Genomic DNA, 12993 nt, shown 5'->3' on the forward strand with positions numbered 1-12993 from the left:
ATATATAAATAAATTCTAGCCGGTCAGGGGTCAGCCTTCTGGACCTTCGACGCGTTCGTTTTCCTCATGGTTGTGAGAATAGTAAATATTTTACGAATATACATTAAAAAAAAGAAACAATTAGTGGAGGAATTAGACGATTTAAAACTTGAAAATTAACGCTTCAGTTGCAAACGAAACGAAACGTTAGCAAAACGCGATATCCTTTAAACCTACTTTTTTTTTCTGTTGAGCCTCTTGTTATCCAAATGCATGGAATGTGATCGTTCTTTTTTATGTTGTGGAGGGCGTTGCTTTAATAGTCCTGTTGAATATTTTCCAGATAAATTGAGCGGAAGAATTTCTTTACGAAAGAACATTACACCGTCTATTTAGAAAATTCAAAGAGATTTTTCTTTTATCATAATCATTATTGCTTATTACTGGATTGTAATGGCGTAACAAAATACTTTCTGATATATTATTAAAATATTCTTTATATATTATTTCCACATGAAACTTGGAAAACTTTTTTTGGAAAACTTTCAATAAAAATATAATACAATATAAATAACTTACAGTCAAGAGAAAGACGTTAGCTCAAAGCAGTTTTTCAGTATTTCGTTACCTACTTTAATCAATACACATATTATTTCAGGTCTTTTAGTTTTTTGGGAAGTTTTATATATATATATATATATATATATATATATATATATATATGAGTGGCGTTTAAAATAAAATTGTTACAAAAATATAAAACTGACTTCACACACACACACACACACAAAAGTAAAACATATCAATCAATGTTCTTCAAGTTTCGATTTTTTGAAGTTCAGATCAAATTAAAAGTTAGTAAGTAGTATGAATATGATTGGTTTTAATGTGGATTAAACTAGTACTTAAAAAAAATTTTTAGTTTAAAGAAAAATATTACATTTACGATCGTGTTTTAACGCATTTTATCTTTTTTCGTTTCTTCTTTCTTTCTTTTTATGGGAATTATTTTTAGAATTGTATTATTTATTTTTTTTTTTTTTTTAACTTTTTGTTTCAGTTAAAATTTCGGATATTAACAAAATGAATAAGTTAGTTTTGTTAGCACATGAAACTGTATTAAAGTTTTTTTTTTAATTTTGTTTTTATTTTTAATTTATATTTTTTTAAACAAAATTTATTTTTTATTTTTTTATCGTAAATTTATTTTACTTTTCAGGTTCTTCAAATTTAAAAGAAACATTAACAAGTTTTCTTCAATCTCTAAAGGCATCAACTCTCGTTTACGGTAAACATAAATAATGTTAAAAAAATGATTTTAATTAAATTTATTTTTTTTTATTGCTTCAATCTTCGTACAAGTATTGAGTAAAAGAAATCGGATTTCCTAACCTTTTAAATTGTTTATTTTTTTCAGGTTTCAAAAATTCTATTTTGTTTTTAATAATTTTTCCTCATTTAGGGGAAAAATCCATCTTAAATAATAATATTTATACTGTTTATGTGAGGCTAAAAAATTATCACTAGCGAAAAGGTATGGAGAAATACTCATAAATCAAACCAAATATATACAGTATATAAGAATTAAAAAAGTACATAAAATTAATAAAATTACTTATGACAAAAAAATAATGATTCGACCAATGTTCATGAGATATAAACAACACGAAGTATTTTTTCAAAATATATTTTTTTACTACTTATAAGAAGCCGAACGGTAGGTAGTTATTACTTTACAGATCAACGTGTGAAATCCAATTGTAGAAACGTTACATTTAGTCGCAAATATCAAAGATATTGAATGGCAGCGGTAAAATTAAATGAACCAATAAGACTGTAAGAAAATATTTCGAATTAATGATACGTACATATCTTTTCCTGTTAACAACGGTCTTGAACTCTTAATTTTTCATTTATGCTCTCCTTCCTAATTTTTTTAATTAATGAAAATACGTGTTAAGATTATAATCGCCAAAATAACCTGATACTTTATGACCGTGTTGAGTGATGGGTGGACCGATTTTTACGAGATATAAATCCAGTAAGCAATATATAAAATGTTTCTTTCAAATTACATTTTTAATTCCTTATAATTTCTTTATACAGGTATCAATTTTAAAAAAATGTTTCTTAGTAAATAACTGTTAAATGTCTTGATCAAATCATTTTATTTAATTTTATTACATACTCATTGATTATTGAAGATTATATAAGGAATTTTATCAAAGGTTTCTTGAAATTTATATAAATAGAAAATTAAACATTATAACGTATCTTTATGCTCTGTAGTTTACTTTTCTATATCGATTAATAAATAGTATTGCACCGGGTGGTTCAAAAAGAGCTTCAAGACATAAAAAGTCTATAAAAATTTATTTAGATAATTTACAGATTCGGTTAAGGTCTCATTTCATGGCACCCAAATCATAACACACCAAACTTTGAATCGCGTAGTTCATTAGTACCGAATTCGGCTACCAGTGCTGTCACCCCAGTGAAAGAATTGCAGACAAGATACATTTTTAGAGAATGTAATTTAAAGTGACGCGTCAACGTTTCTCATTAGTGGCAAGGTGAACAGGGTAACTGCCGAATATGGAATAGCTCAAACCCTCATGAAACTTTGCAGCGCGTTCGTGATGGCCCTAAGGTTTTTTTGTGCTCTAAGGAAACAACGACTGTTTTTCTTCTGTAAGACCGTAAACGGTATCGTTTATCTGGACATGCTTCAAAATTTTATTAATTTTCAGTTAAAAACGATGAATCAAGATTGGACGCCATTACTATCAGTAAAACGGGGCACCACTTCACTACCTCCAAGAAGTCCGAGATTTTCTTGATACTCAATTCCCAGGTCGGTCGTGAAGGTCCATTCGCATGGCCACTTTGCTCCCCAGATTTGACCCCCTCTAGATTTTTTTTTCTTTTAGGGTTTTTATTAAAGATCAGGATCATGTACTACCTTTGCCTGCTGATCTCGTTGAACTAAGACTTCGAGTTAACGCCGCAGCTGCAGAGGTAACGCCCAACTTGCTAGCTACAGTTTGGGATGGGATGGGTACAACTTCAGATGGGATGTATTTCGCATTACAAGTGGAAGCCATATCGAACCAAAGTAAATGTTTGGTTAAAAAGTTTATGTGTTTCTTTGAAATGAGACCTTAACGGAATCTATAATTATCTCAGTAAACGTTTATATACTTTGAATCACTTCACCCGGTATTATTTTTTAATAAAAATTAATAAAATGCTGATATATTTTTAATTCCCTCTTTTTAGTGAATAATATTTTTGGTTTTCATTATTATGACAAAATAAAATACATTGAACGTTAGAATTGTAAAATAAGTAATTGATCAAAATGTCACTGTCTTATTGAGCGTTCTTTGTAACGGCAACACGTGTATACGAAACTGAGTTGTGTCGAATATAAATGCAGCTCAGCCTTCTACTAGTATCCAGCAAAATCTCAAATTAAATAAAGTGATACCAAGTAACTGTTACGGGTCACAGTAGGGATGATAAAGGGAACGTTCAAAGGGATGGGTGACGAAACTGATTAAGATGGCCGTGACTTGCAAGCTTATCGATGCAATAAAGAAGTAGATTTAGTCCATTTGAAGCTCTAGACTCTTGGTTCTTTTTTTTCTCACTGTATCTTCAATAATACGGTAATCGCTTCTCTTCTCAGGATAATTTCTTATCCTAGTGAATTATTAAAAGCTGTTAACTTTTTTTGTGCTAAGGAAAGTAAACCGTGACTTGTTTTTAATTACCTTTACCTTAAGAATGTAATGTATTAACGTTTTAAAAGAACTTTTAAAGAAAGTTATATGAAATTTTAAATTAATAAATAAATTTTTAATTACCATTTATTTACCTATTCGTTATCATTTTTATGTATTTATCCAAAAAAATTACAATGAAATTGTAAACCGTACGGTAAGAGTCTCGCAGATATCATTTCTTCCCCTCAAAAACCAATAATTCCTTTATTGTAATTAAAACTATTTAACAAAATGATACTGATATCAAATAAGGTAACACTACATTTCTAGTATCAAAATCTGTTATCAATTTAGAATTCTGTTAAAAATAAAATACATGTTAAATATATGTAATGGACAATAGATATATAATAATAGATAATAAACAATGTTTAAGCGTTCCATACAATAAGCAGAAAATATAAAAAAAAATTGTTACAAAACTCTTACCGGCCCGATTTCATTTATTAAACAACGAAGTCGGGTCGGTAAGAGTTTTGTAACAAATTTTCCTATTTTTTGCTTATTTTATGGAATACTCTTAAACATTGTTTATTGTCTATTATCGTCTAATACATATTTTTCTTTTAAATAAAATTTTAAATTAATACCAAATTTTGATAATAGAAATGTAGTGTCTTACCTATTTTGATATCAGTATCATTTTGTTAAAAACAGTTTTATTTATATTACAAAAATTGTTGTATTTTGAATGGAAGAAATTATATCTGCGAGACTCTTACCGTACGATTTACAATTTCGTTAAAATTTTTTTTTGGATGTGACTGCGTTTTGTTAGATTATTCTTTTATTATTTTTATGAATAACTGATTGTTATCTTATGGATTTATTATTAAAATTTATTGCCTTTCTAGAACAAACAAATAATAATTTTTTTGTTTAATTTTTCGGCTAGTATTTTTTGTTGATCGTCATATCATTCACTTTATACGATATTTTTCCTTTCTTAATAAAACTAGTAAAATCACATTCATGAATCGAAGATTCGAGATATTAATGATGCGCTTATTACTTAAGTGTAACACTCGATTTTTATCGTATTCGTGGACACACTTTTTATATTATTATTAAATGAATTTTTATATTTCTCCACCAATTAGTTCAAATAATTATAATTTTATAATAAATATATTTTACCAATCTAATTTATTTCTGTTTTATGTACAAATTTTTGTTACCACATTTCCATCACTTTCCTACTGTTTGTGTTTTCTGTATTTTGTTAGTAGTTATAATCTCTTGTAAACTAATATTTTTTATTTTTTTTAATGAAGTGATGGTAATAAAAAAAATGTTTCATCTTCAGTACTTTCATTTACATAAGAGCATTTACTATTAAAATAAGCTGTAGTATACAGGATTATCATAAAATAATGGTGCTGTTTTGAACATGGTTTAAATTAAAACAGAATTACTTACAGTTTATTTTTTTTATTTTCCAAATTCGTCGTCTCAAACCTTTTTTTCACATAATTAATAAATTTCAATATGTGCGCCTTTAGTCGCTCGACAAATGTCCAAACGATTCTCGACTTCTCTCCAAACATTAGTTAACATTTCTTCGTTAATGGTTGTCATTGCTTTATTAATCCTGTTTTTTAAGTGGTTTAGGTCGCGAATTTTTTGTGTATAAACAACGCTTTTGATGTACCCCACAAGAAAAAATCGCAAGGTGTCAGGTGGACCCATCGATCTCCAAATTTTTCGTTCAAAGCGTCCGTGACCGATGCATTGAAGTGCAAGGGAGCACCATCTTGTTGGAAATGAAGTTGATGAATGTTTTCGAGTTCATCCAGCTGAGGAAAGCAATAATCGGTTAACACAACTCCATTAATTGTTTTTTCACCAAAGAAGAAAGGTCCTATTACACGATTTTTCTTCACACCACACCAAACATTAACTTAAAGCGAATCGCGTTGTTTCTCAATAATTGCGTGTGGGTTTTCAGAGCCCCATATTCGTGAATTGTGTCTGTTAATACATCCATTCACATGGAATGTAGCTTCGTCTGTAAAAATTATATCATCTAAAAATGATTCGTTTTCACTTATTCTGTCCAACATTTCAACAGAAAAATTGTAACGTTTTACACCATCATCGGGTTTCAATTCCTGAAGTGAACTGTTGATTTTTTAATACAAAAATTCGACGCTTTGACAGGGGATGGACTTCCCAGGACTTCTAATTGCCGATTGTCTAATTAGTTCAACCGTTTCGTCTGGTACATTTGGTTTGCCGGTTGATTTCAGTTTCTTAACCGATCCAGTTTCTTCGAATCGTTTGAACCAACGTGTTATGTTATTTTTGTGTGGTGGATCCCTTCCGAATTCACGTCGAAACGCACGCTGAATTAAAATTACGGATTTTAATTCAGCCATCAATAAAACACACTTTGCTTTGTCTTTATCCGAGAAGATAGTAACTCACTAAACTCACCGCAACTACAATACAAGAACTGACGTTGCGGTTACAACTGCTGATAAACAAACTTTTGGGTTGGAGGCTTTCAGGGATACTAATATAACATTTAGAAATTTCCCTACAATCTTCCTATGAATTACTGAAACCGCACCATTCTTTTATGATAACCCTTTATTTTCTTTCGCGATTCGTAAACTGACCTTTTTCATCCGCGGTTCATCAAATGGAAGAAATACCCTTTTCTAACGTATGACAGTATTCTTTTTTACAAATCTAATTGAACTGAAATATAATGTTTTCATGCTTACTTTTATATCTTTTCCCCCATTTTCATTTCACTTTTAGTTTAGGTCATGTTCAGAACTGTAAACATAGTTTGTTGACTTCGTCGTGCCGTCCAGTTTTGCGGACTCTTACCGGCGAAGTTCTAACGAACATATTGATTTACATATAAATTCCCGCACATCATTTTGCTTATAGTTACATAATTATTTTTACTTAGAATAAATCAATATTACCAAGGTAACTTTACTTGGCTTTAATAATTATATCGTCAGTTTGATAAAAATTCTTATGATAATTTATTTTATGAAATTATAATACTTAAATAAGAAGAATAAATTTATAATGTGAGCTTATTAATTTTGTATGGAATGGAATGAAAGAAAAAGAACATAAAAGTTCTGCGTCTTTTATAACTCCCCCCCACCCATCAGTTTAAATAAATTTTGTATACACTACATAAATAAAATTGTATATTTATGGGACATAAATTCTTAATAGTGTTTTAATTAATTTTTTTTTTTTTTTTTTTTTTACTTTTGAGTTACAAAACAAAAAAAAAATCGATGTTTTAGACCAAACTTTAACTAGTATGTATTAACTATCACGTTGGAAAGTATTATTTGGTTTATCTAAGTACTTTCTGTAGTGCGCGACTAACCCCTTGGCTAGTTTTCTACCCCAACAAACTTCTTTTGTACAAAGGTTCAAATTACATCCTCTTGCAAGGGTTCAAAGAACATTCCGGTTAAGTATCATTGAAATCTGTTTAGCTGTTGAAAGTTTGTTATTGGATGAACACTCAAACACAAACTGCTTAGAGTGTGTGATTATGAAAGTTGTACTTGTGTCTCTCGGAGACCGTTAAATCACGCCTCAGGAGAGAACCACTGGAATCGGTATTATTTTTGTTTCATCGCTATTGACACGTCTCACATTGTAGAAGTCTTGTTGTACCACAACTGTCGTGATATGACACGACTGATAACATTTTAAAAATAACAATTTTTTTATAAAATTTAAAGCTTCATATAACAGGAAAATAGCCGATCGCATTATTATCCTTATGTGCATTTATACGGTTTATTTTCAAAAACTTTAATGTTTGGCTATGTTTTAACTTATCATTTACGCCTATATTAAACGTGCAAAAAATATTTTCTTTAACATTCTCTATTAATCAAATATTCTTGTAACTATATATCATATATTTTTCTCACCAAATTTCATCCTTTAAACCAATTGATTTTCAGTTATCGCCATTTTTTAACTAATAACTATTTAAGTCATTAATATTTATAAGTTAAATCACTGTTATGTTTGCTTTTTGTTATCTTAATATTAAAATGTAATAACTAAACGGAACTATGATTAGAAAGGAACCAAAATTGTCATAAGTTTTTTTTTTAATAATTGCTACACATTAGCTGTTTGTGAAAAACAAAATAGTGTAAGGATGGGTAATAGATAAATTTTTTATAGCTGTTCATAAGATCTCTGGTTATTGTTTTATCTTCTACGAATTTTGTTTTAGATTAATTATAGTTATACTTTACTTTATACTTAAACTAGTAAGTATACTAGTTTAAGTAAGTATACTTAGTAAAGTATACTACTTATATTTTAGTTCTCCCCCCTCCCCTATAAATAGATATTCTGCTACAAATACTGCAATGTAAAAGCTCTTTCACCACAATTGAATGCAAAAATATTTGAAAAATACAGGGTTATCATAAAAGAATGGTGCAGTTTCAGTAATTCATAGGAAGATTGTAGGGATTTTTCTAGATCTTATATTGGTATCCCTGAAAGCCTCCAACCCAAAAGTTTGTTTATCAGCAGTTTTAACCACAACGTCAGTTCTTGTATTGTTGTTGCAGTGAGTTTAGTGAGTTACTATGTTCTCGGATAAAGACAAAGCAAAGTGTGTTTTATTGATGGCTGAATAAAAATCCGTAATTTTAGTTCAACGTGCGTTTCGACGTGAATTCGGAAGAGATCCACCACACAAAACTAAACATAACACGTTGGTTCAAACGATTCGAAGAAACTGGATCGGTTAAGAAACAGAAATCAACCGTCAGACCAAGTGTACCAGACGAAACGGTTGAACTAATTAGACGATCGGCAATCCTCCGTCGAAGCGTCGAATTAGGTATTCCAAAATCAACAGTTCACAAGGTTTTACATAAAAAACTGAAATTACACGCTTATAAAATCCAGATACTGCAGGAATGAAATACACTTATAAATGATACTGCAGGTACTGTTGAAATGTTGGACAGAATAAGTGAAAACGAATAATTTTTGATGATATAATTTTTACAGACGAAGCTACATTCCATGTGAATGGATGTAAAAAACACAATTCACGAATATGGGGCTCTGAAAACCCACACGCAATTATTGAGAAACAGGCGATTCCCCTAAAGTTAATGTCTGGTGTGGTGTGATGAAAAATCGTGTAATAGGGCCTTTCTTCTTTGCTGATAAAACAATTAATGGAGTTGTGTACCTTGGCATGTTAGCCAGTTATTGCTTTCCTCAGCTGGATGAACTCGAAAACATTCATTAACTTCATTTCCAACAAGATGGTGCTCCCCCGCACTTCAATGCATCGGTCACGGACACTTTGAACGAAAAATTTGGAGATCGATGGGTAGGCCGGCAAGGACCCATACTTTGGCCTCCAAGGAGTCCAGACCTGACACCTTGCGATTTTTGCTTGTGGGGGTACATCAAAAGCGTTGTTTATACACAAAAAATTCGCGACCTAAACCACTTAAAATACAGGATTAATGAAGCAATGACAACCATTAACGAAGAAATGTTAACTAATGTTTGGAGAGAAGTTGAGTATCGTTTGGACATTTGTCGGGCTACTAAGGGCGCATATATTGAAATTTATTAATTATGTAAAAAAATTTTTGGGACGACAAATTTGAAAAATAAAAAACATAATCTGTAAGTAATTCTGTTTTAATTTGAACCACGTTCAAAACCGCACCATTCTTTTATGATAACCCTGTTTATTAATGAATAATTTGTATGAACGCTCCTTGTGTTGTATTTGCGATACATATGATAATTAAGTCATGTATAAAACCTTTCGTAAAATTCCGATTATGAAGAGTAAGATTGAAAACCTTATTTTAGTGAATATAAAGTTAACATTAAATAAAACATTAAATAACAGAGAACATTAAAGAAAAGTAACATTAGTAACATTAAATAAAAGAGAAAAATTTTTAAATAAATTTTATGTATAGTAATTTCAAGTAAGAGTACAATAATAATTTCATTGCATATAAATTTTTTTTTTACAATAAATAAAGTTCCATCATTAACTTTAATTTAAAGATATTCACCTGTAACTTTAAAATCAGTACTACCATTATATTAAATAAAAATTATGTTGGTTTAAATCGTAGTTGAAAAACAGCTCAATTAATGTTGTTGAGAATTATGGAATCATAATTTTATGATGAGATCTTATGTTTCCATTAAAATTATAGCCAAATCTGGTGAAAATAAATAAAATTTAAGATTCAAAAGAATGTTCACAGTTAACAATAAACAAGTTAATAATATCTTTCTTTATATTTTTTTTATTAGAATAAAATATTTAATTACATACGTATTTATTAGAAAAAGTCCATCTGCAGGTTTTTTTTTCATTACTGTGAAGTAGCAAAACGGTGTTTTTTTTGTATGGGTACTGTTTTTCAATTTTTTTTCAGTTTTCTTTTTAAATAAAATTTTAGAAATGAAATAGAATTTTCTAAGTTAACGGAACAATTAGGAAGTAAAATAAGATCACTGGAAATCTATTAATTATTTTTACTCCTGGATAATGTCTATTTTTTATTTGGTTCCTTTAAAATAAACCTTGGTCATATTTAAAGATGTTTCTTTAAAAAATTGTTCATACTTTTTTTATTTAATTCTTCTTCTCTAATTTTTTCGAATAATAGCAAGTGAATTTTTTTAAAAATTCACAAAAATACTGAGGAACTTTTGGTGAAAATTTTAATAAAAATCTTTAAAAGGAATACTTCTTCAAAAATTATTTAATTTTAATCTAATTGCATATAAGAATGTAATCTTAGCGCGAAAATAATATAAAATGTTTCTGTTCACTCAAAATTTCAAAAACAAAAATTTCCACAAAGGCTGTTGATATATTTATTAATTTTTTACTCTTTTCCTAATATGCTTTATTTTGGATTTTTGAATTTTCGGCGAGTAATGCCAAAAAAATATGTGTATAAATAAATAAGAATTGTAATTAAGACGTGAGCCCTTGTAAACATCTTAGATAAGACGACGCTATGATTTCTTGTAAGGTTAAAATAAAAGCACGTGCATTATGCTTTCTATAGTCTATAGAAAAGAACTTCAACCAGGAGTACAAATTATTACCGATTTAACTAACATTCTTTATTTTTTTAAGTTTTCTTAAAATATCTTTTAATTCTCTATTCTTATAGAAAATAATATTGTGCATCTTTCGTATAAAAATATTAATACAAATTTAATTATGGAGAGTTATATTAATAAAAGGTTTAAAAACATTTATTTAAATTAATTTTTTTTTTCTTTCGATTTGACATCTAAGGATAACGTTTACGTAATAATGACTTCTTTTTTGCAAAATCTCATCTTTTCACTCATCTTTCTTTTTATCTCGCCACTCCATTTACGATTTTGCTTTTTATTTTGCCCTGCTTTCTATCTTTTATTATATTTATTTCATTTGTCGACGGATGGTTGGGGTTCAGGAGGGAGCTTTCTTTAGCGGCCGAAAAAACGCAGGTGGTCGTCATGGCAGGAAGGCCATGACGACTAAGTCGTATACATCTAACAACGAGAGGTGTGAGCATTAAACGAGTCACGAAGGCTAAATATCTTGGGGTTTGGTTAGACATGAGGCTCACTTTCCACCCACACGTTGAGGAAACGATCGTGAAGGTAAGAGAAAGTGGTTACTTGGTTAATGTGCAGAATAGATGGACCGCGTACGTCGAAAAGAAGCGTACTTTGTTTTGGCGCTGTCTGAAGTGCGTGATTTACGCGCTTCCGTTGTGGTACAGGACGCTGAAGAGTAAAGCACTTATACATCCAAAGATCAAACGGCTACAGCGCAGGCTTGCGGTAGGTGTGGCCTATGCATACCGTAATGTGGTTATGGATGTAATATTTGTGGTTGCCTGCGTTCCAACAATACAACTATTGGCGGAGGAGGGAGTGGAGAAAGGAGCTGGGAAACCTAGGCCCTTAGCAAGAAGAGAGTTATTAGGCAAGTTGCAACGGAGGTGGGACGGGTTGCAAAATCCATGGATTAACAGACCAATTCACCAACTCAAGCCGTGGTATAACAGAAACCGCAGGGAGTTAAATTACGAACTCACGCAATTTTTAACGGGACACGGGTAACGGGCTACCTTTATCGGATGAAGGGAAGATATCCGATGCATGTATATATTCTGGAGAAGATGATACGCCGGCGCATGCTTTATTCATTTGTAAGAGGTGGGATGATGCTCGAGAGAAAGTCAAGCTGGATATTGGAAGGGTGATCGCAGACGACATCATAGACGCCAACACGGTAAAAGGAATTGGGGATGTGATTAGCGGAGTCTCGGAGAGGTCGCTGAGGTTCTTCTTTTGTTCTAATGGACTATACACTTAAGATACTGCTGGTATACCGAAAGGTGGTCTAAGTTATCTTAGTGTAGAACCCTTTATTAGAAAAAGAAAGGGATTCATTTTTCCTTTTTTTTCTGAAAGTTTGTTTAGAATTCTGCTTCTTTATATATTGATTACTTTCAAATGCTTTTCTAAGTAAAATCTTTTTTGTTTTTCTCTTTTTATAAAAAATTAAAAAATTTGTTTTGTTAATCTGCTCTCATTTATTCTACATGACTGTCCTGAAAATTGTAATTTTCTTTTGCCGATTGTACGTTTCAATTTTCTAAAATCGTTAAAAAATGTTAAACTGTTTTTAATAATTTATTAATATTGTTTTCATATTCTTACCCCTGAATTTTTCTTAATTCTTTTTTTCTAATTAAATGATTTCAATTTCTGAAAACTTTTGTGTACTCTCTGCCTCATATGGAGCTTCTGAAAATGTTACTGTCTTGTAATGCCTTAGTTTTATACTTTTGGAAAATGATTTCTTGTATGGCGATTTTAGTTTTCATTCTTGTTTTTTTCTTAGACATTTGTTGTAATATAATAATTTTCCTTAGATATTAAAATTTTTGTTTAAATTGCTTTTTTGATATTCGACAACCATTTTTTTTTTTTTTTTTTTTTGTAAGAAAGTTAAAGTCCTATTTTATTTGCGTACTCTTCTACTTTTTTAAATTTGATTTTTGCTATGTGTTTCTTAAGTTAGGATAAGTAAATCGTCTGCATAGACTAATATGTTCATATTCATAAATTTTATTTTCATTTCGATGTTTTTATCAAGTCTTAATTACTTGTTTTTTCTACTTTCTAATAAATAACCTTTTTA

The 12993-nt window shown here is 29.9% G+C and overlaps 1 protein-coding gene across 4 annotated transcripts in view; it reads left to right on the plus strand.

Annotated features, from left to right (window-relative positions):
• The window catches only part of LOC142325503 (1-phosphatidylinositol 4,5-bisphosphate phosphodiesterase epsilon-1-like), a 1691101-nt gene that overhangs the window by 839917 nt on the left and 838191 nt on the right, over positions 1 to 12993 (plus strand). For all 4 annotated transcript variants that reach the window (XM_075367353.1, XM_075367348.1, XM_075367349.1 and 1 more), the window contains one exon: positions 1199 to 1267. In XM_075367353.1, the coding sequence (XP_075223468.1) occupies positions 1199 to 1267 (69 nt within the window). The remainder of the gene's footprint in view (positions 1 to 1198; positions 1268 to 12993) is intronic.

This window comes from Lycorma delicatula, chromosome 5, assembly GCF_047948215.1.
Source record: "Lycorma delicatula isolate Av1 chromosome 5, ASM4794821v1, whole genome shotgun sequence".
Lineage (NCBI taxonomy): Eukaryota > Metazoa > Arthropoda > Insecta > Hemiptera > Fulgoridae > Lycorma > Lycorma delicatula.